The sequence below is a fragment of the Oncorhynchus tshawytscha genome, linkage group LG01, assembly GCF_018296145.1.
Source record: "Oncorhynchus tshawytscha isolate Ot180627B linkage group LG01, Otsh_v2.0, whole genome shotgun sequence".
Lineage (NCBI taxonomy): Eukaryota > Metazoa > Chordata > Actinopteri > Salmoniformes > Salmonidae > Oncorhynchus > Oncorhynchus tshawytscha.
In genome coordinates this window covers 11,172,424-11,195,172 of record NC_056429.1, presented here as the reverse complement: position 1 = coordinate 11,195,172, position 22,749 = coordinate 11,172,424, and the positions used below count along the sequence as shown (strand labels likewise).

Genomic DNA, 22,749 nt, shown 5'->3' with positions numbered 1-22,749 from the left:
TGATCAAAAGGGGAGCGACCCAGTAACAACCTACAACATAGCTCGGGATCCACATTACAGAGGACTGAAAACACCAAAATGTATCAAGTTCCCTTTACACAGTTTCTCTTTTGACATTATTACCCTGATAATGTAACCTGCATTTGGGAAATGAACAATTGTATGCCTACAATTCATTTGTTTATATTTCTTTAACTACACAAGTTAGTCAAGAACAAATGTTTATTTACAATGACTGCCTACCCCGGGCCAAACCCTAACCCCAACGACACTGCCCTATGGGACTCCCAATCACGGCCGATTGTGCTACAGCCCAGGATCGAACCAGGGTCTGTAGTGACGCCTCTAGCACTGAGATGCAGTGCCTTAGAATGCTGCTCCACTCGGGAACCCACCTATTGTTCTTTGAGGTGAATCACAACACTGTGTGACTGGCTGGACTTCTGCATTTCATTTCATTTATTTGCATCATTGGTATATATGTGTTGGATCATGAATGACCAACAAACAAAAAATATGTTGGAAAACCCAGAAGAACTTTCTGCAATACACACAATGCACAATGCACAATGACTAACCAATCAAGAACACCAACACACAGGCCATAAGTCATCATGAAATACTGTAGCCTAGCTTACCTGTACAGACTCTTCAGACAATCTAAATGTATGTTACTGTATAGCCCATACACACATACAGTGTTTAAAAGGAATATATGAAATTAAATATCCTTACATATGAGGGAGCAACGTTGTAATCATACAGAGAATGAAGTTGTTTAACACACAAACAGTCTAATTTCACAATTGTGAAATAAAGAATGAAACAATGCAATAAAAATCGAAGACAAAACATATGTTAGTCCTATACTAATTAGTTCTCAATACCTATCAAGACATATTAAATGTAAAGGCAGCTGTGTAAAAGCGTTACCCCAACAGGGTTCAGAGTACATCATACTGTGATAACAGCAAAAGAGAAGTGAAACACCAATTGCTTTACATAACATAAATTGCTTTACTTACCACATTAGGCAAATATTTCATTATTAAATTATTACCTTGTGCCTAAATTCTCGAGCTACTTTTCGTTCCATTTTCAACAACAAAAAAACGGTGCCACCAACCGGCGTTCAATCGTCCTGTGTGTGCTACCGAAAGCGGCGCTACCGATACTGAGCGCTGGGTAGTAGATGAGTGACACCAGGGGCCCTATTTAAAGAATAGCACTGGGTAACAGTTGCTCGGGCGCAGGTCTAGGATCAGCGTACACTCCCCAAATCATAACCTCAATTGATAGGGTAACGAATACAAAACTGGCCTTATATCAGTGTCTAGTCCAGGCGCAAATAATTCATAGCCTTATTCCACCACCTCTAATACTACTGGTTAGGTTATTGTAACACATGATAAAGTAGTGCCTGTGGCAATTGCGTTTTAGGCTTAATTGTCTATGACAAAGAAAAAACATATATCACTATTTCCTTATGTAAGATACCGTGAAACAGTGCAGAAGTTGGTGCAGAAGTCCAGACGGTCACACAGTGTTTCAATTCACTACATAAAACAGTAGGTGGCGGTAGAGCTTCGCTACTCGAATCACACTGCACTTTTTTTCTGCGAAGAAAGACTTTGAAAACTTCCGGGATCTAAAGAGGCAGACAGTTTGAAGATTCATGAAACAGTGAAAGGTAAATGGAAAACGAATGTCAATATTTAATACAGATTTAGAATCATTGTTGAAATACTGCCATCGGATATGGCACTCAAACATTTTGTACTGTTATCCATCTGTGTAGCTGTCTTACGCAAGCAAATTTGACTGGTGAATGTTTTTGAGACTTGTTTGTGAAGTGAGTGCAACGTTGTTCTAGCTGGCAGTTCACTTTGATAGAACGAACTAGCAAACGATGATATTTCATAAATACAGTTAATAGACACATCGCCACCTAGCTAGCACAAGGGGAACCAGTCAGCTACGTTAGCAGTTTCAAACTCCCCGCGTCTTTTGCCACACAGGCGCTTAGCAACGACGGGTAGGAGAGCGACCATGCACCTGATATTACTCAATTTGGGAATTACATTGTTTCGAGAGATCATGTGGGCAACTGAACAACCAGTATCATGGCACAAGTCACAACAACAGATAACTGCTATACTTTTTGAATTGAACCTTTATTTAACTAGGCAATTAAGTTAAGAACAAATTCGTATTTACAATGTCGGTCAAACCCGGACAACGCTCGACCAATTGTACGCTGCCCTATGGGACTCCCAATCACGACGCAGCCTGGATTAGAACCAGGGACCGCAGTGACGCCTCGTAAAATGAAACGTAGTCATTAGACCGCTGCGCCACTCGGGATGCCCTATCTAAAAACCTCCCGGGCTTCCACACATATAACAATCATCTAACTGTGTCTCAAATTGAACAATACATGTGTTTCAGGTCAACATGATGGAGTCACCTCCAACAAAAGACAGGTAAGTAAAGGCTACCTATTGTGTTGTTTAATTGTTTCCTCTATCAGATTACGTAATTGTAGTGACCAAATCTATTGTGTCTAATCTCATTATTGAGTCTAATCTCCCTATGGCTCCTACTCTAATCTGACTCTAAGGAATTGTTCCTAGATTGGTTTTTATCTTTGTTAGCTTAGTGGGATAATGTCCTCCCTTCTGGGTTGTCTTCCCTTCCAGGCAGACAGACCACACCCCTGGGGTGGAGGACTCTCCCCTGCCCCCCATCACTGAGCGCCTGGCCTACCTGCGCCCCTCCAGAGAGCTGCTGGAGTTCTACAGGGGGAAGATCGCCCAGTTTGATGGAGAACACGATGACCTGATGCAGATGCTGGAGAAGTACAGAGGCACCACAGAGGACCAGGTGAACTGTGGGTGTGGGGAGTGCACGCATGCAGACAGCAACTGATGGGTGTGTGCTAATCTCCCTGTCTCTCCCTGCCCTCCCAGCACAAACTGCAGTGGGAGGTGCGACAGCGCGAAGGGGAGATATCTGAGCTGCAGAAGGCTTTGAGTGACATGCAGGTGTACCTCTTCCAGGAGAGGGAACAGGCGCTGCGTCTGTACGCAGAGAATGACAGACTCAAGATCAGGTGAGCCCTCATTTGATTCACAATTACACTTTACAATTGCTATTGACCTTTGGGGCGGCAGGGTAGCCTAGTGGTTAGAGCGTTGGACTAGTAACTGGAAGGTTGCAAGTTCAAACCCCTGAGCTGACAAGGTACGAATCTGTCATTCTGCCCCTGAACAGGTAGTTAACCTTAAATAAAGGTAAAATAAATAAATTACATAAAAAATACAGGTTTTCTATTGTCTTTGTGTTCAGAGAGCTGGAGGACAGGAAGAAAATCCAGCACCTGTTAGCCCTGGTGGGGCCAGACACTGGGGAGATCACCTACTTCCACTGTGACCCTCCACACAAGGTCAGGGTTCACAGTTCCACTTCAGGAAACTTAATTCTGCTCCATTGTCTTATTTGACATTACATGACTTCGGAAAGGGATTGATATCTAGTTGGCAATTTACATGACTATTGCCTGTCTGTCTACTGTGCTGTAGGTTAGCATAGCCCAGAAGGAACTAGAGCCCAGAATTCTGGATCATCGGAAGATGGCAAAGTCAAGAACTGGATCTGCAAAAGGTTGAAGAAAATTCTCTGTTTTTGTGATTTGATAATTATATTTTAGGGGTATACATATTTAGATGTATCTGTTGGTTTGAGATATTGCAGGTTTACAAGTAAAATCATTCAAGATGGCATTTGATCAGGGCCGACCCCAGGCATAAGCGACATAGGCGACCATCGGGGTCTCAACTTACTGTTGAGAGTTGGTATAGTAGAATACACAAGGTGCAATTTCAAAATGTGGTGGTGCATCAGCAGCTTTTCTCTCATGTCAGTCACTGACAATCCCTCAATAAGTTCATGTCAACTAAAATGTTTTAGATTGGTAAATTAGTCGAGCCAGCTATCTAAACTTATAGTAATCATGGTCGAATTACAGACCGGGCATCCAGGGCACGTGCTTAGGGGCCCTGACCTCCAGGGGGCCCCCATTTGATTTTGTTATTCACTCTCACTCAGATATAATATCAACATGGCACAATGTGTAGAATTGCAGGAAATTAGCTGTAAAACTGCACATTTTCTATCTGACCAATGCAGAAACTAGTAGAATACCATAACATTTGTTATAAAAAAGCTAAATCTTCTCTCAGTCCCATGGGGAAAATGTGTAAGGGGGCCTCCCAACAAAATGTTGTCTAAGGCCCCAAAAGGCCAGGACTGGCCCTGCATTTGATTTTTTTTAAATTCATCTCATAACAATTTGCTCTACCTAAGAGTTGAAAGATCTTCCCTATGTAAGATAAACCTCAGCCTAAGGGGGGGAGCTACTAAAATCAAATTTAGTAAGTAGGATTACAGTGTGCTCTGAGCACAAATCAGTTTACGGAAATGTGGAATAATCTGTCTTGGGAGTGCAATATTCCCCTGACTGTGCCACTTAGCCTGGCTTCTGTCTGAGCAGAGGGAAGCCGGACATCCAGATCAGAAGGAGTGGTGAATGGAGGAAGCCCAGAGCAGTACAGAAGAGACAACCAGACCTTACTACTACAGGTAGTACGACACACACACTCAAAAGCAACTCATTTAGCTCCTTGAAAACGATTGAACTGGTGTAATGTGCAGGTGGAGGCGCTGCAGGCTCAGATGGAGGAGCAGACTCGTTTGTCCAAAGAGCAGGTGGAGTCTCTGCTGGAGGACAGGAGGATCCACGTGGAGGAGGGACAGGTCCAGCACCAGAGAGACCAGGACCGCATCACCGTACTCACTGACAAGTATGCAAACGACCTACTATACTCTACTGCACTCTTCATATCACTAATACATTTCATATTCCTCCACCCCACATACTGTACCACCAAATGATATGTAGAGAGAGCTGTCACAACCAGAGGCCAGGACTGCATCACTACTCTCACTGTCAGAGTGGGTTCACATCAGGGATGGACATGAGTACTCCAACTGACTATCATCAACCAGAGATCGAATTAGGACTCGAAGACAACATTCATTTGCTTTGATTTTAGTGTTCCATTTATTCATGTGCATTTGTGGGGCACAAAAAAAAAGAACCAAGCCAATTATCACGTAGTTCTTCTCCCTAAACTCCCTTTCCCCACTGTCTCACACTCACTCAATCAATTGTGTTCCGACCCATTTCTTTACATACACAAGCGCCCGTTAGGCGTACAGAAATACAGTGCGTTCAGAAAGTATTCCTAGCTCGACTTATTCCAATTTTTGTTGTTAAAGCCTGAATTCAAAATGGATTAAATACAGTTTCTTAACCATCTACACACAATACCCCATATTGACAGTGAAAATGTTTTTTTGAAATGTTAGCAAATTTAAATGAGATCATTCTGTATTTTTAAAACAGGTTTTCACTTTGTCATTATGGGTTATTTTTATTGTGTGTAGATGGGAGGAAAATGTATCTAATCCATTTTGAATTCCGGGTGTAACATAACAAAATGTGGAATAAGTCCAGGGATATGAATACTTTCTGAAGGCCCTGTAAATGCCTATACAAAAGTTTAATCACCAATAGAAAATGGACTGGTTGACTGACTGAAGGAGGGAAACGTGTTCTAACAACGAGCGCTGAAATCATTGCGTCCTGTCTTTTCTGCGTAGGCTACTTTCCGTAGTGCTACTGCCATTTAGAATTGGTTAGCCCAGGCTACAATCCCCCTGAACATAGATGGTGAAACTAGAACAAGCGTATTTTCATCAGAATCATTAAGCTTAGGCCTACTCACCAAACGGATGTTGTGGCCTTAGGCCTACTCACCAAATGGATGTTGTGACCTTAGGCCTACTCACCAAACGGATGTTGTGGCCTTAGGCCTACTCACCAAACGGATGTTGTGACCTTAGGCCTACTCACCAAACGGATGTTGTGGCCTTAGGCCTACTCACCAAACGGATGTTGTGACCTTAGGCCTACTCACCAAATGGATGTTGTGACCTTAGGCCTACTCACCAAACGGATGTTGTGACCTTAGGCCTACTCACCAAACGGATGTTGTGGCCTTAGGCCTACTCACCAAACGGATGTTGTGACCTTAGGCCTACTCACCAAATGGATGTTGTGACCTTAGGCCTACTCACCAAACGGATGTTGTGACCTTAGGCCTACTCACCAAACGGATGTTGTGACCTTAGGCCTACTCACCAAACGGATGTTGTGACCTTAGGCCTACTCACCAAACGGATGTTGTGACCTTAGGCCTACTCACCAAACGGATGTTGTGACCTTAGGCCTACTCACCAAACGGATGTTGTGACCTTAGGCCTACTCACCAAACGGATGTTGTGACCTTAGGCCTACTCACCAAACGGATGTTGTGACCTTAGGCCTACTCACCAAACGGATGTTGTGACCTTAGGCCTACTCACCAAACGGATGTTGTGACCTTAGGCCTACTCACCAAACGGATGTTGTGACCTTAGGCCTACTCACCAAACGGATGTTGTGACCTTAGGCCTACTCACCAAACGGATGTTGTGACCTTAGGCCTACTCACCAAACGGATGTTGTGACCTTAGGCCTACTCACCAAACGGATGTTGTGACCTTAGGCCTACTCACCAAACGGATGTTGTGGCCTTAGGCCTACTCACCAAACGGATGTTGTGGCCTTAGGCCTACTCACCAAACGGATGTTGTGACCTTAGGCCTACTCACCAAACGGATGTTGTGACCTTAGGCCTACTCACCAAACGGATGTTGTGACCTTAGGCCTACTCACCAAACGGATGTTGTGACCTTAGGCCTACTCACCAAACGGATGTTGTGACCTTAGGCCTACTCACCAAACGGATGTTGTGACCTTAGGCCTACTCACCAAACGGATGTTGTGACCTTAGGCCTACTCACCAAACGGATGTTGTGGCCTTAGGCCTACTCACCAAACGGATGTTGTGGCCTTAGGCCTACTCACCAAACGGATGTTGTGACCTTAGGCCTACTCACCAAACGGATGTTGTGACCTTAGGCCTACTCACCAAACGGATGTTGTGACCTTAGGCCTACTCACCAAACGGATGTTGTGACCTTAGGCCTACTCACCAAACGGATGTTGTGACCTTAGGCCTACTCACCAAACGGATGTTGTGACCTTAGGCCTACTCACCAAACGGATGTTGTGACCTTAGGCCTACTCACCAAACGGATGTTGTGACCTTAGGCCTACTCACCAAACGGATGTTGTGACCTTAGGCCTACTCACCAAACGGATGTTGTGACCTTAGGCCTACTCACCAAACGGATGTTGTGACCTTAGGCCTACTCACCAAACGGATGTTGTGACCTTAGGCCTACTCACCAAACGGATGTTGTGACCTTAGGCCTACTCACCAAACGGATGTTGTGACCTTAGGCCTACTCACCAAACGGATGTTGTGGCTGTAATTCATTCCCATGCAGTGTTCAATGTGGAATTGTTAATTCATTTGTACAATTCCAAAGAACAGGCAGATCAAACTAAATTGAACGTCTGTATATTGAAAATAAGACATGTTTTGGTTTATAACACTGAACTTTGAACTCGCCAAATTGAGTCCTGTTTTAAATTATCACTCTTTGAGAGTAACTGTTTTGACTGTTTCAATGATGTCTATAAAACCTGGCGATGATGCTATGTATTGGCCATTAAGGGGCTTTGAAGCCTCTCGGGAGAAACTTTCAGAAGGACAACCATCTCTGTAGCACTCCACCAATTAGGCCTTTATGGTAGAGTGGCCAGATGGAAGCCACTCCTCAGTAAAAGGCACATGAAAGCCCGCTTGGAGTTGCCCAAAAGGCACCTAAAGACTCTCAGACATTGAGAAACAAGATTCTCTGGTCATTTCTAAAAACCTGTTTTTGCTTTGTCATTATGGGGTATTGTGTGTAGGTTGATGAAGGGGGGGGACGGACTTTTTAATCAAATTTAGAATAAGGCTGTAACCTAACGATATAGAAAAAGTCAAGGGGTCTGAGTACTTTCCAATGGCACTGTATTACATCGTTTTTTATTATAAAATAGTTGTCTTGACTGTGATAAGGGCTCAGGAAATTAGTGTCTTGTCTGCTTCAAGCAAGTGTCACTGCTGAGGTTACTGCCTTTTTGAAGTTTGTGTTCCATAATATAATGTAACTAGTTGATATTACAGTTTCAATAAATTAGTCTTAAATGGCACTTGTTTTTTTTATTGAATGAATATACACTGATTATACAAATCATTAAGAACACCTGCTCTGGGCCTCCCGAGAGGCGCAGCTGTCTTAAGGCACTGCATCGCAATGCTAGAGGCGTCACTACAGACCCGGGTTCCAGTTCACAACAGGTTGTGATCGGGAGTCCCATAGGGTGGCGCACAATTGGCCCAGCGTTGTCCGGGTTAGGGGAGGGTTTGGTCGGGGGGCCTTTACTTGGCTCATCGTGCTCTAGCTACTCCTTGTAGCAGGCCGGGCAACTGCAGGCTGACTTCGGTCGTCAGGTCGTCAGGTGAACTGTGTTTCCTCCGACACATTGGTGCTGTTTGCTTCCGGATTAAGCAGGCGGGTGTTAAGAAGCACAGTTTGGCGGGTCATGTTTCGGGGACGCATGACTCAACCTTCACCTCCCGAGCTCGTTGGTGAGTTGCAGGGATGAGACAAGATCGAAAAAGGGGGTCTTTCCATGACAGACCGATCAGGTGAAAGCTAGTATCCCTTATTGATGTCACTTGTTAAATCGACTTCAATCAGTGTAGATGAAAGGGAGGAGACGGGTTAAAGAAGGATTTTTAAATCTTGACAATTGAGACATGGATTGTGTTTGTGCCATTGAAGGTGAATGGGCAAGACAAAAGATCTAAGTGCCTTTTGAACTGGGTATGGTAGTAGGTGCCAGGCACCTCACATTCAACAGTTTCCTGTGTGTATCAAGAATGGTCCATCACTCAAAGGACATCCAGCCAACTTGACACAACTGTGGGAAGCATTGGAGTCAACATGGGCCAGCATCCCTGTGGAAGGCTTTTGACAGCTTGTAGAGTCCTGCCCCAACACATTCAGGCTGAAGAGGGGGTGCAACATAATATTAGGAATGTGTTATTTATGTTTGGCATACTCACTGTATATGGGGCAATTTGGATTTGTTATCCTGTAATGGTTATGTTAAATTAGGTGTTGTTGGGATATAGATAAATGCGCATGTTTTTTTTCCAATGCGGGCCTGAGTAAAAATCGTCGGAGTACTCTCAACAGTCAAAAAATGTCAAATGCCTATCCTAGTTCACATACCCCTATCCTGAATACATGTTCTCTCCCTTCCTCTCTGTTCCGCTCCTTGTCCCTCTCTACTCTTCCTCCCAGGCTGGACCGGACCCAGAACCTGCTGTACGAGAGCACCAGGGACTTCCTACAGCTGAAGTTTGAGACGCGGGCCCACGAGAAGGGCTGGATGGTGGAGAAGGACCGGCTGCTGCGAGAGCTGGACTCAACCCAGGACCGTCTGAGGAAAGCCAGTGATGGTCATGGGAGGGAGCAGCCGGGACCAGGATCCAGAGGACACGGCAGCAGCATGGCCCTGCTTCTAACCCAGCCCCAGCCTGACACACAGCATGTCCACAGGGAAGAGCTCAGGGTGGGTAGTGGTAGGATGCAGCTGATCTCAATTTCGAGTCTCATAGCAAAAGGTTTGAATACTTATGTAAAGGTATTTGTTTTTTTATTTGTAATACATTTGCAAAAATGTATAACCTGTTTTCGCTTTGTTATTATGAGGTAGAGTGATAGATTCTATTTAACCCATTTTAGAATAAGGCTGTAACGTAACAAAATGTGGGAAAATGGAAGGGGTCTAGATACTTTTTGAATGCACTGTGTATATATACAGTGCCTTTGGAAATTATTAAGACCTCTTGACTTTTTCCACATTTTGTTATGTTACAGCCTTATTCTAAAATGGATTTCCTGTGGTGTTGTTGTGTCCTACTATTTCCTGTGGCCCCAGACAATGCAGGAAGAGCTGAAGCAGGCCCACCGCCTGGCTGAGATGTACAGGGAGCAGTGTGTTACCCTGGAGACAGACCTGGCTCAGATCAGAGAGGAGGGGGACATGGGCAGGGAGATTTTCAAGGTGTGTGGCCACAAATCCTTACATGATATGAATAATTCTGACTACACCATGTATATTTTGCAAAATTATTGTTTGTGTTATACATTGTGGCGTGTGTGTGTTTACTCCACTGTGTTTTGCTCACCTTTGTGTGTAGGATCGGTCGGACAAGATGGCGAAGCGTCTTCAGATGACGACCCAGCGGTACGAGGCCCTGGAGAAGAGGAGGGCCATGGAGGTGGAGGGCTTCAAGACCGACATCAAACACCTCCGACAGAAACTCAAAGATGTGGAGAAACAGCTTTTCAAGGTAAGTAGGAGGTGAATGTCGTGTACTGAGGTGTGTTAGAAGCTAAGTAAACATACAACAGCTATGTGCAGGTTCATGTGTGGGTGTGGTACCTGTGTGTTTCAGGTCACCCTGAATGTGGGCCCGAATCAGGACCTGGCCATCCTACACGAAGTGCGTCAGACCAACGCTCGGACCAAGAAGGTCCAAGGGGAGCTGAAGACCCTGAAGGCCAAGATCTACGGCCTGGAGAACGACCTCCGATACAGCTGAGATTTTTTTAAAGCCCACTGGGGACCAGGGTACTGTTCAGTTGCCCACGCAACAGGAAATGTTTTGAAACGGAATAATTTTGCATTGTTGTTGGACAATTTAACTTAGGACTCCCTACTCATCATGATCCTGTATTCCCCCATTGACATGCTAAATTAGATTTTTTTTTGTTTTTTTGACACCTGATGATATGAGATGCAGCACATGTGCCTATCTAAAATGTCTCATGATTTAGAACTTTTTTTGTTTGTTTAGGTTTTAGATGATGTTTTAGGCCAAGGAGACCTGGGTGTGTATGACATTACATTTTCTATTACATTGATACAGTAATTAAATACAAACAGAACAAGATGAACAATGTGCACATAAAAGTTCATTTTAGACAAACTGGTTTTCCACTACTGATTTATCTATTGTGTGTTGTTATGAAAGACCGAGTGGGTGTTTCATTTTGATCAATAAAGATGTATTTTATGATTAATTGTAATAACTAGATTGACAATGCATGTTTACACGTCAAATGCACAAGTAGGAGAACAAGATACATTAAACATGTTTGATGTTTCCTCTGAACAGAAACAGACGGCAATAAAAATCTCTAAATCGAAACTTTATTTGAGGAAAGAAAGTCCATTGGCTCAATTCGATGTAGACAACGTCACTTCCATAAAATTGAGATGTGCGCAAGCGCGGTATGGGTTGACACCGACGGAAAGCAAGCTTGCCAACGCGTGGCCATCTGTTATTCATATGGCAGCATGCTATCAAGTTTAGAGATGGCACACTTTTCACTTTCTATTGTCGTGTGTGATATAGCTAGCTATGTAGTTCCTATAGCTAGTTAGTGCTTGGTAGTGTAACGTTACTGCTGTTGTTTTTTGTCAGTAGTGATTGTTTTAGCTAACTTAAGCTTGTTAGCTAACGTTAGGGGAAATGGCAGAGTTACTGCAAAGATGTAACGTTTTGAAATTTGGTTGGCGACTCCTGAAGTCAAGTCACGCAGGAGCAGGCAAACAACTGTATATCTCATCACAGAGTTCCAGCAATGTAAGTCGAATGTTTCACTGTTGATTCTGGCTCGTTTATAGTTAGCTGGCTAACTAATTACCGTAATCAAACTTTGATTCAAAGTGTGGTCACTTCACATTCCAGATAGCTAGCTACAAATCTCCGTTTCAAACGCACAGTTTTCCAATCTGGTGACTTTGATAGATTAGCTAGACAGTTTCCCCTGTGACACCTTTACATTTAGCTGTAGTTAATTAGCTATAGTCCCTGCCAAGCCTGTGTCCTAAAAATACCCTCCCAACCGGCTGAAACTTGAAGAGCTGGTTGACAGGGACATAAAATAGTTAATGTAAACACACCACTAGGATGCAGTCTTTACCTGTCCTGTCCATAGCTTGGACAACCCTTCTACAGAAGGGGACTAGTTCAGGACATTGCTGTTGAGTTGTTTAACTGTTTGGTTGGTCGCTGTGTCACTGCAGACTAATCCCACTACTAACCCACTTTAAAGGCCTACCATAAAGAAGATGAGGGTGGTGTGGTCCAGCATGTAGGCCTAAGGCCTATACACATACAAGGATGCAAGACCATTACCATAAACCATTGTCTCAAAGTCCACTGAAGAAAGGCTGCACGTCACACACCATTAATCTGTCTCCACAGGGCCACAACTTGTTCGGGCTTCTCTTCGACATCGATGGGGTGCTAGTGCGGGGCCGCACACCCATCCCTGCAGCCAAACAGATCTTTAGGAGCTTGGTGGACAGGAAGGGGAAGTACAAAGTGCCTGTGGTGTTTGTGACAAACGCAGGGAACTCTATGAGGCAGACCAAAGCTGAACAACTGTCGCACCTGCTGGAAGTGGAGGTGAGGGATGCGTCATATAGCACTAAACAATCCTACACTAAAATCTGGGTCATACTGACATGTCTCGCCTTCTGGAGGTCAGCGATGAGTTTTGGTCATATTGTAACGAACAATCCTGGACTAACATCTGGGTTATATTGTCATATTGCACCCAACAATGCTCCACTAACATCTGGATCACGTTGCACCCAGCAATCCCCCACTAACATCTGGGTCATGTTGCACCCAGCAATCCCCCACTAACATCTGGGTCATGTTGCACCCAGCAATCCCCCACTAACATCTGGGTCATGTTGCACCCAGCAATCATCCACTAACATCTGGGTCATGTTGCACCCAGCAATCCTCCACTAACATCTGGGTCATGTTGCACCCAGCAATCCTCCACTGACTGGTTCTGTGCTTTACTGATTGTTTTGCTTGTGTTTTCCCCTGCAGGTGTCTCCAGACCAGGTGATGCTGTCCCACAGTCCTTTGCGTATGTTCAGTCAGTATCACAACATGTGTGTGCTGGTGTCAGGCCAGGGCCCAGTGCTGGAGGTGGCTCACAAGTATCCTTACTAATCTCCAGGCAGAGCAGTGATCATGGGGGTGACTCTTTCCATGACATTTGAAGAGAGGGAGATTACCTATGTAACAGAGCAGCAGTGATAATTGGGATGACGACTTGGGAGATGTCTAGGGATATACACAACATTTCAGTAATATAAAAGGTGCTGAATAGCAGTATGTTTTATATAGATTAAGTGTCTCTTGTCCTCTAAAAGGATATCCTTTCTCAGCCAACTATGTCAAATGTACACTGGGATCAAAACTGAATACATCTATTGAGCAAACTCGGCACACATTTGTTTTCCTCAGCCATTCAGTAACCCAAGAAATATGAGGTCTTTGTATACATTTGGGCTTAAACTGTTTGGTAAACAGTAGGACAGTTTTAAAGGGGAAATCTGCAGTTTAAACAAAGCCCCCCCCCCATTGTTGCAGTAAACAGCTGAGGGATGTTGTTGGAGAATTATAACCACTCTCAAATTCATAGACATAGTTTTTGATGCAAGGACTGACCATGATGATAAATTATAGTTTAAGCCATGTTTTGAGGCTTTAGTGTTTGTTTACAATTGCAAAGTTTACAAACAGTGGAGTAAAACAAGCCTCTATTTTGGGTTCTCATGGAGTAAGACAGTTGAAATAAGCTCATGAGGTATTTATGAGTTATATTCAATAATCAATGGGTATATCATTAATTTAAAAGTTAAATAATTTAAGTATAAAGTGCAGATTTCCCTTAAATGCCAGGAATCCTTTTAAAAGTATAATTGTCGTGCTGCTCTCCCTCTGAATCTGTTGCATTGTCTTGCTCTGTTTAATGTTCTGTTATTTTGAGTTTGACCTTAACCTATCCAACACCAGTCTGGGATTTCAGAATGTTGTGACCATAGACATGCTGAGGGATGCCTATCCGCTTCAGGACATGGTGGATCACAACAGAAGACCCAAAGACATGGTGAGGGTGTAGTTGGAGGAGATAGGGCGTGACTTGGGTTGTGTTCAGCAGGAACAAACTAATAATGGTATGAAAGAGGAGAATGGAGAGCTAAATTGGACATTTATGACCCATCAACTCTTATGCATTTACCATTTGTATCTCCAGCATGTTTACAGTGTTGAATTATCTTACAGGTTCCACCAAGTAAAGATTTACCCCCGATAGAAGGTAATATATACAAATAAAACAAATTTTGAAACTTACAGAAGATTGATTTTTGACTGACTGTCTTTAACGATTTTTTTTAGCCATCATTCTGTTTGGTGAGCCAGTCAGATGGGAGACCAACCTCCAGCTAATAATGGATGTGCTCTTAACCAATGGGAAGCCTGGGAATCCCCTGACAACACTGCAGTACCCCCACATTCCAGTGCTGGCCTGTAACATGGACCTGATGTGGGTGGCTGAGGCCAAGAACCCCAGGTGGGAACACACTCACTTCCACTCAGAGCATAGCATCAAGGCAATTTAGGTCTTGTAGCCAAATTGTTGTAAACAGAACATGTGTGTTGTAAATATCCCTGTTTGCTAGGTTTGGTCACGGTATGTTTCTGGTGTGTCTGGAGAGTCTGTATAAGAAGGTGACTGGCTGTGAGCTGAAGTATGAAGCTCTGATTGGAAAGCCCAGTGTGGTGACTTATAACTATGCTGAGCTGCTCATCAGACAGCAGGCTGAGAGTCTGGGCTGGACTGAACCTGTGGAGAGACTCTACGCCATTGGGTGAGACTGCCTGCCTGGGTTACACACTGTTTACACGATCGGGTGAGACTGCCTGCCCACCCAGCATAGATACTGTTTTAATCTGTGTATTCCATCTTGACCAACTCAAGCCCCCTTAACTCTCTGCCGTCTCTCCCTCAGTGACAACCCCATGGCAGACATCTACGGTGCCAACCTCTACAACCGCTACCTACAGTCCTGCCACCGCACCCGAGCCCTGATGCAGCTCGGGGGGGGGAAGCCTCAGAGCCAACCCCTGGAGGACCCCCACGAAATGACCTGTGCTGAGATGGGAGGAGTTACAGGGGCGTACGGGGGCGAGGAGCCCCTCCCCGTGGGGTGCAGCTCCATCCTGGTGTGTACGGGGGTGTACAGCCGGGACCAGCAGGAACTGCCCCCTGACCCCAGGCATTCTGTTACAGAGCATCGGATCTTCCACGGTCACAGGGACTTCCGCTTTGACCCCAACCTGACCCAGCCATCCTTCATGGTGCAGGATGTGAAGGAGGCTGTGGAGCTGGTGTTCCAGCAGGAGGGATGGCCTCTGGAGTAGGGGCCCGAGTCTCAATACTGCTCTGTCCCCTGGTCACAGCACTGCTCTGTCCCCTGGTCACAGCACTGCTCTGTCCCCTGGTCACAGCACTGCTCTGTCCCCTGGTCACAGCACTGCTCTGTCCCCTGGTCACAGCACTGCTCTGTCCCCTGGTCACAGCACTGCTCTGTCCCCTGGTCACAGCACTGCTCTGTCCCCTGGTCACAGCACTGCTCTGTCCCCTGGTCACAGCACTGCTCTGTCCCCTGGTCACAGCACTGCTCTGTCCCCTGGTCACAGCACTGCTCTGTCCCCTGGTCACAGCACTGCTCTGTCCCCTGGTCACAGCACTGCTCTGTCCCCTGGTCACAGCACTGCTTGCCAAGTCGATTAACAGCAGCTCAATGTCTGGGTCTCTGAGGCTGTGTTTACACAGGCAGCCCAATTCTGATTTATTTTATCTTTTTCAGAGCTGATCCGATTGGTCACAAGACATGAGTGTCAAGAAAATCTAAATTGTGCTGCCTGTGTAAACACAGCCTCTCTTTGGTTAGGACAGGGTCTAATAGTTGACATAGAGGTTTCTTGGTCACAGAGGGGTCTAAACGTCCTCCTCAACCGCCTCACTCGGCCATGCTAGTACAGTCACTCATACAGCGAATTACATCACACGTCTAGAATGTCCGTGCACATTTACCATACTGTACTGCCGTTGAGATTTCCTAACTTTTACATTTCTGTTATGTGTCCTGTTCTACGGAGTGTAGCATGCTGACTAGACCTGCCAAGTTCCGTGCACGAGCATTGCGAAATGAATGTATGCATGTTATTCAATCATTTCATCCAAACTGCACGCGGGTGTCTGCGTAGTCAGGTGCTAAACATAGAACTTTCAACTCGCTGAATGTGATGTTAACTAGGTTTCCGCTTTTGTGTTTTAATTGTCGACTTTTGTATTTCAAATGTGTCAATTCTACAATGATCCACAAAAAAAATACCTTATTTATTTTTGCGTAAACTAACCCAATATTTATTTCCCAGAACAAATTGGCTAGCGAAATGTCTCATGTGTTTCGACCTGTCCCCAAATGAATATAATTGATTTTGGTATTTTAATCTGCGTGTCATGAATGCGTCTGGTGGGGAGAAACAAAATCAACATGTGCACGATGATGTAATGCTGTCTGTTGTGGCTATCATGACTGTTTCTGGCTTGATGAATAATATTCTTAGTGGACTGAATACATAAAATACACTGATAGGCCATTTTACTTTACTGTGATGGGTTAGCTTTTACAATATATTTATCTGTCTGCCATGTCTATCCAGACTTGTTACAGGAACAACTTCATGCAAGTGACCAGTTTAAGTCCAGGAATGTCCTTTGATGGACTTCTTTGATGCAAGGCTAGTTGTTCCATTTACCATGAACTAAACAGGTGCTACATATCTGGCTGTGTTCAAGTAAGGTTTGGAGCGTCTTTCAATAGCCATTATCTTGTGAAGGCAGGCCGTTGTGGGGATGTAAAGCATTTTGTGGTATTTAAAAATATATATTTTTATGTGATTGTTATGGAGTGTTTTATGCAGGGATGTCAACATTTTTAGCTATGTTCAATTGGCCAAAGGTTCTGAGGGAAAGATGTGACTGTGGAATTGTCATAAATGCAACACTGTATTTGACGAATTGAAGGACAATAAAGTGTTCACTGAAACCAGTCTTTCTCCCCCCCCCCCACGTCGAGCAAATTCACTACTGAGAGAGACTTGGTCATTTCTTCAAACAATCATCTTTATTTAATATTAATTATTGCAATAATGAGACTGTTAGGCCAAGAGTCTGAATCATACAGACAATGCAGTTCATATAGCTAATACCCAGAATGCTTGGTTCCACCCCTCCCATATAGATTGGGGGGGGGCACCATGAGCCCATCCTGTCTTTATTTTCTGCTGGCGTTATGTTAACCCCCGACCCTGGCCTAATTTCCCAGGCCAGGATGTTTAAGAACCATTGAGGCCTTTATTCTACTAACAGTTACAACCTCCCCACATCCTGTCCCTGGAAGGCCAGCTGTAGGCTTTATCTCTGGGAAGTTAGAGTGGACACCATAACACTCAGCATTAGCAGGATAAAAATATCTCACTGTTTATGTAAATAATTGTTACATATCCAACATAAGGTGAATACATAATTCCCCCCCATATACAATAAGCCACAGGTGGCAAGGGATACTTAACATTAAGTACTGGTAACAAGTGTTTGACTACTGGCAGCCATGTTTAAACTACTGGAAAACTCAGTGACAGTTGCCATTATCAGTAGAGTACTCATATCACATCCACACAATATAGTACACTCATCCCCTATCCCGAAGCATACTTCTTGACAGCACCTGTAGAAGTAAGCAGTCAAAAATGAGTGGGCTTTGTGGCTTTACATCTGCAAGTGTCAAGGGACTGTAGGTGATGTTGATTCCAAGTTATCAGCACCACAAACCCTCTCCCACGCTTCCTGTCAATTCTCTCAACAACATGACTCCCTGTTTGTAGGATCCGTGCCATGGATTGGATGGGAGTTTGGGAAGAAGTGTGGGGAGGCCTTTGAGTGTTGGTCTGTGAGCGCGAGGCCGTTCCTCACCATCAGCTCCCGGGCCATGAGCATGAAGGCTGCCTCCACATTCTGGGCCTCCTTCGCAGAGGTCTCCAGGGCGGCCAGCGCACCCCGCCCCTCAGCCAGGGTACAGGCATCCTCAAACAGCACCTGTCTCTCCGCCTGCCGGTCTGACTTGTTCCCTAGGAGAGAAGAGAAAAGGAAGTTACAGAAGGAAATTTGTCTTTCTATTTTAGTTTCTGTTGATGAACGTTTGGAAGAAAGTTGGTGTCAGACATTTCTCTCACCCGCCAGAAGATGAGCACCACATCTGTTAAGTCATTACCAACTTAAGTAAGCTTTTTAACAGAGTTTATATAAAACCATGTGTTTCCTGTGTCCCACCCACCAATGAGTATGAGCACAACGCTTGCAGCCCCGTCTTGTTCCACTTCCTGGATCCAGTGTGTCAAAGAGTCAAAGGTTGGCCGGCGTGTGATATCGTAGGCCACTATGGCGCCATGGGCGCTGCGGTAATAACTCTGGGTGATTGAGCGGAAACGTTCCTGTCCAGCTGTGTCCCACACCTGCAGCTGAGGAGACAAGACGACACACACTTCAGCTGGGGCACACACACACTACACTAATTCCTTACACACACACACTCAGCTAAGGAACAAAGTGTCCGTTGAAAAACCACCCCTAGCACCTTCCCCAAGATCGGTGTAAGCATGGAGAGCATTCCCCTAAGCACATTGGAAGGCCAGCTGGAGATGTCACCATATTGCTTACACCTATCCAGTTACTTCGGCAAACACTTAACAGGGAAGGGACTGTGGGTTGTTTATTTACTTCTATACATCACTGTGGAGGAGAAACTGGTACAGGGAGGTTTGTCACTAATTTATGGACAAGATGTTAAGGTCCAAAATCATCTCCCTTCCCTTTTTCAAATACACAGACAAACATGCACCTAGGAAAACACTTACACCGTTCATACACTCAATTGTAGTCGTTTGGCGTACACCCAGAAAATACACAGCGGGCGGTCAAATGTTAGTTAGACCACCCCTGTTCTTTTGACTACGAATACAGCAGAGGCAGAAGGATTTGCACTGTGTAAAGACAGTTGCGCTAGCTAGGCCTGTTGACCAAACTGAAATAATGACACAGCTAAGACATGTCCTGTACTTATTATTGATTATCCTAGAAAAATAGAGAATGTACACATGCACCTTACCTTGACATTCCTGCCATTGATGAACATGGTTCTGACAGTGAAATCCACCCCGATAGTGTTCTGCTGTTTCTCCATGAAGACACCAGACTTAAATCTCTGGACCACACAGGTCTTCCCCACGTCTGAGTCTCCCACCAGGACAATCTTAAAAAGGAAGTCAAAGGAGTCGTCCTGTTCTGGCACAGAGGACTGCATGGTAAGGGATCACCACAGGGCCAGTCAGACACCACTAAACTAGGGCCAGGCTGAGATGCCCTGCAGCAGTGACAGAACTGGTTCTCTACTCTGTATGTTGTTAGATGCATCAATAACAGTTGAAACTGTTGACAGAGATTGGTCACATCCCACTCAGAAACATGGGGAGAACTCTTCCTCAAGAGGAGCTAAAGAAGTACATGAATATTTCATACTTGGAACTGTGCCCTTTTTACTTATTCAGTCTTGGGGAACTGAATAAACAAAACAGAAAATGGTAGTTACACAGAAAATACATTGCTGAAGAAGTATTGAAGATAAGGCTTCAGTAGTCTATATCCTCTACAAGTGTTCTCTACTCGGCACCGCTTCAGGTATTTCCTCAGGTTCAGAGTTCATTACACACTAAATAAAATGTTGACCTCCAACAGATTCCGTCACAGTAGAAACAACATCACATATAACATGTTATTCCTCAATGTGCTGGAACTTTTTTATTTACATTTAGGATAGGTTGTATACATTCAAATCACTCACATTCTTTGTGCTCATTCATCCAACTGCTTCCCTGTGAAGTTAGTATACTTATGCCTCTCCTACCCTATCCCTCTCTCTACTCTGTTGTTCTCCCCACTCTCATTGGTTCACAGACTACTAACGTACCCCCCTACCATTCCTGGCAGGTGCAAATTTCAGTTGCCTGGCCACCTGCACCGCTGCATCTTGGGAATTGTAGTTTTCTAGGCAAGGTCCAGGGTCTGTGAGGACAGGAAGGAGGGATTAGTCAGTGAGAAGTTTCTTGTTTATCAAGAAATCACATCTAAGACTTGTCTCTGGGTGCTTACAAGGCTACTACTGTAGGTACACATCCTTCAACAGAGGGAATCACTATAGCTGCTCCTGGAGAAATGGAAACACAACTCTTTTGTCTCGACAGGTGTCATTTGGATCCCCAGCTGCATATAACACACTGAGAAACACACACAGGAAGACAGAGACACATGGGCTGCCCCTCTATCACTATTTTGCCACCTCCTGACTACCGTCAACTAACACATTCCAGTGCATTCAGAACCACACAACAAAGGCTAAGTCTAGAGCAGGCAAAAACACAAGACAAACACAGGCATTTACCAGTAGATCAGATAGATTGTAACTTCCATCAAAGTAATTGTCTGCATCATTTCCAATACTGCATATATACAAAAATATATATTTCCCTTAGTTATTTTCCCGAAAACCTACCACCCCTCCCCTAATTGGAGTACACTAATGGACAACAACACTTAGGCTTCTACTTCCAGCTTATACATACTATATACATTTTACAGAAACCGTATATTTGACAAAAGTTATATTTTGTTTGTTTTTAATCCCATTCTTTAGCTACCTTCAACCCCTCCCATCTATATCTGACGAGCATCTAGTTTTGATTTCTATTTGCCATATATTTTTAACTGTGTTGTTTCACAAAAGTTCTGAACCCATTAACATTAACGGGCCCAGTATATTTTACATGAGTTATCTTGTTGTTTTTAGAAATCTTGTTAATAATGTATAATGAATCCATTTGACCTCAATCCATACAATGACCTCTCAGGGAGGTGTTAAGAGTCTACTGTTCTGGAAGTCAGAGACCCCCTCTTCTTCCTCTCTCTACCCACACACTGGTTCGTTGACATCTCAGCCCACAGAAGCACATGGCAAAGCTGGACACAGAACAATGCATATGAGTGTGAAAGGCACTGTGCACCACGGCTGGCCACCATTTTGTTCTTCAGTGTGTGTGTCACATGATGGTTCCACATTAAGCACTAAAGCCTGAGAAATGTTTATCTTTCACCATATCTCCTGTTATTGGCTACACACACACACACATCCTACTATTGACTACATGCACACAAACACCCACCCAATGACATCATATCTCCTGTTATTGATTAATATTCTACAGCTCTCTACTGATGTCACCATGTTAGCATTTTTGTTAGCATTTTTTTCCCACTGTATCTGAGAAATACAGTTTGGGGAGAATTCAGACCGGAGTTAAGCGAGCGTAAATGGAACTTCTTTCCCTTTTTAATGAACCTTTTTTTGTAAGGGTATTCTGACCTTGAATTTTATTATGGACAAAGCATGTGCCAGCCGGGTATTCGTTTGGGGTGGAGCTTGCAGAAATTGAGGTGTGTCTACAGATACGCTGTATTCTGACCTTGACTTAATTCCCTCATAATTAGCATTCTCCACAAAGTGTATATGACACAATGACAAACATAAACCAGGTGAAAACCGTTATGTTACCTCGTGGGCAGCCGGGTGCCTTGGGACTGGGTAGACTCTTGTCCTGAGCACAAAGCCATTTCTTAAACTTCCCTTCTGCTCTCTGTCTGCGCTCCCTCTACTGGCTGCCTCCTCCTGTTACAACACAAGCGCTCCAACCTCAGTACCGGAACAGCTCATACTAGTTTCCATGGAAACCAAAGTTATGTTGTCAGAAACATTCAAACCTTAGTTCAAATGAACATTTACAGGATTTGCCTTGCGTTAATTCAGTTCCATAAGTTCATATCAACTTGTATTCAGAGTAACAAACTGCTGTTTGCTTCAATAACATGGTTTAGTTGTGTGTTGTTGCTGATTAGTTAGCATGAGGAGAGAGAAAATGGGAATATTTAGCAAATGGCTAGCATGTCGATATCTTCTAACAACTGCAGGCTAATGTAGAGTGCAAAGCAACAAAACATTTCCAAGATTTTCATTAGTTTTCCTCTTTTTCCATTCTTACAGTTAACTGTTCTGAATAATTATGTGAATAATTCCACAAGGCTCCTGTAAAGGAACCTACATTCTCTCTGTATTTTCTCCAGGTTCTTCCTCTGTCACCACTCTCTGTACTTCTCCTCTGCTTTATTTTCGATCTCCCTCTGCATCTCCTTCAGCTGTTTCTCCTGGAGATGGCAAACAATAACACAAAAATGACTCCCACCTTTAGGTGCCCAGATACTGTACGCATTAGAAAGCACACAAACTGCACGGTTCCTCTCTGGGATTGTGTTAATAACTGGGTGAAGAAGGGGGCTCTTCATCTGCAGCCACTCCTGAATCTCCTCCTTCACCACCTTCTTCAACTACTGCTCCCTCTCCTGTGCCTCATTCCTCTCCTTCAGTAGGCGCTCCATGTGGAGACATTTGCCCTATTTTACAGAACTGAAAATATCAATATTTGTCAACAACTAAATGATCAAATTCTGACTCAAATGCAAACAGGAGTTGCCGAACCGAAGAAGAAACTAAAAAGATATGCC

General features: G+C 44.2%; 4 protein-coding genes across 9 annotated transcripts in view; 2 read left to right on the top strand and 2 right to left on the bottom strand.

Annotated features, from left to right (window-relative positions):
• LOC112259309 (harmonin-like) overlaps nt 1-1,202 on the bottom strand; it is a 49,591-nt gene extending 48,389 nt beyond the window's left edge. The window contains exon 1 of the mRNA XM_042330794.1: nt 1,061-1,202. Within this exon, the coding sequence (XP_042186728.1) occupies nt 1,061-1,096 (36 nt within the window). The 5' untranslated portion in view covers nt 1,097-1,202. The remainder of the gene's footprint in view (nt 1-1,060) is intronic.
• A 400-nt stretch (nt 1,203-1,602) lies between these two features.
• ccdc77 (coiled-coil domain containing 77) lies at nt 1,603-11,216 on the top strand. Its single transcript, XM_024376235.2, has 12 exons — nt 1,603-1,690; nt 2,449-2,483; nt 2,700-2,883; nt 2,970-3,112; nt 3,349-3,445; nt 3,582-3,663; nt 4,553-4,641; nt 4,714-4,862; nt 9,433-9,703; nt 10,073-10,198; nt 10,335-10,487; nt 10,593-11,216. The coding sequence occupies exons 2-12, from the start codon at nt 2,455-2,457 to the stop codon at nt 10,737-10,739; spliced, it is 1,470 nt and encodes a 489-aa protein (XP_024232003.1). The 5' UTR covers nt 1,603-1,690; nt 2,449-2,454; the 3' UTR covers nt 10,740-11,216.
• Nucleotides 11,217-11,429: 213 nt separating this feature from the next.
• hdhd5 (haloacid dehalogenase like hydrolase domain containing 5) lies at nt 11,430-17,134 on the top strand. Its single transcript, XM_024376365.2, has 8 exons — nt 11,430-11,786; nt 12,411-12,614; nt 13,053-13,165; nt 14,028-14,121; nt 14,298-14,331; nt 14,412-14,586; nt 14,696-14,884; nt 15,026-17,134. Exons 1-8 carry the CDS (start codon nt 11,673-11,675, stop codon nt 15,435-15,437), a joined length of 1,335 nt encoding a protein of 444 aa, XP_024232133.1. The 5' UTR covers nt 11,430-11,672; the 3' UTR covers nt 15,438-17,134.
• Nucleotides 17,135-17,187: 53 nt separating this feature from the next.
• On the bottom strand, nt 17,188-21,859 carry LOC112216444 (ras-related protein Rab-19). 6 transcript variants are annotated; one of them, XM_024376586.2, is made up of 6 exons: nt 21,746-21,852; nt 20,290-20,344; nt 20,116-20,202; nt 19,250-19,420; nt 18,419-18,602; nt 17,188-18,212 (listed from the first exon to the last, which is right to left on the bottom strand). In XM_024376586.2, exons 3-6 carry the CDS (start codon nt 20,116-20,118, stop codon nt 17,944-17,946), a joined length of 627 nt encoding a protein of 208 aa, XP_024232354.1. In that variant the 5' UTR covers nt 20,119-20,202; nt 20,290-20,344; nt 21,746-21,852; the 3' UTR covers nt 17,188-17,943. The 6 variants fall into 6 exon arrangements, with proteins under 6 accessions (XP_024232354.1, XP_042187006.1, XP_042186906.1 ...); XM_042331072.1 differs by having other exon boundaries at nt 20,108-20,202; nt 21,746-21,849; XM_042330972.1 differs by lacking the exon at nt 20,290-20,344 and having other exon boundaries at nt 21,746-21,859.
• Between the last annotated feature and the right edge of the window lie 890 nt (nt 21,860-22,749).

Excerpts from the sequence above, each read along its gene's own strand:
- LOC112216444 (XM_024376467.2), bottom strand. The coding sequence starts at position 19,444 with ATGCAGTCCTCTGTGCCAGAACAGGACGACTCCTTTGACTTCCTTTTT. Across the intron at positions 18,603-19,249 it reads TCAATGGCAGGAATGTCAAG|CTGCAGGTGTGGGACACAGC; the intron begins GTAAGGTGCATG and ends TTGTCTCCTCAG. Across the intron at positions 18,213-18,418 it reads CGTTGTGCTCATACTCATTG|GGAACAAGTCAGACCGGCAG; the intron begins GTGGGTGGGACA and ends CTTCTCTCCTAG.
- ccdc77 (XM_024376235.2), top strand. The coding sequence starts at position 2,455 with ATGATGGAGTCACCTCCAACAAAAGACAG. Across the intron at positions 2,884-2,969 it reads GAGGCACCACAGAGGACCAG|CACAAACTGCAGTGGGAGGT; the intron begins GTGAACTGTGGG and ends CTGCCCTCCCAG. Across the intron at positions 9,704-10,072 it reads TCCACAGGGAAGAGCTCAGG|ACAATGCAGGAAGAGCTGAA; the intron begins GTGGGTAGTGGT and ends CTGTGGCCCCAG.
- hdhd5 (XM_024376365.2), top strand. The coding sequence starts at position 11,673 with ATGGCAGAGTTACTGCAAAGATGTAACGTTTTGAAATTTGGTTGGCGA. Across the intron at positions 14,332-14,411 it reads AGATTTACCCCCGATAGAAG|CCATCATTCTGTTTGGTGAG; the intron begins GTAATATATACA and ends GATTTTTTTTAG. Across the intron at positions 14,885-15,025 it reads GAGAGACTCTACGCCATTGG|TGACAACCCCATGGCAGACA; the intron begins GTGAGACTGCCT and ends TCTCTCCCTCAG.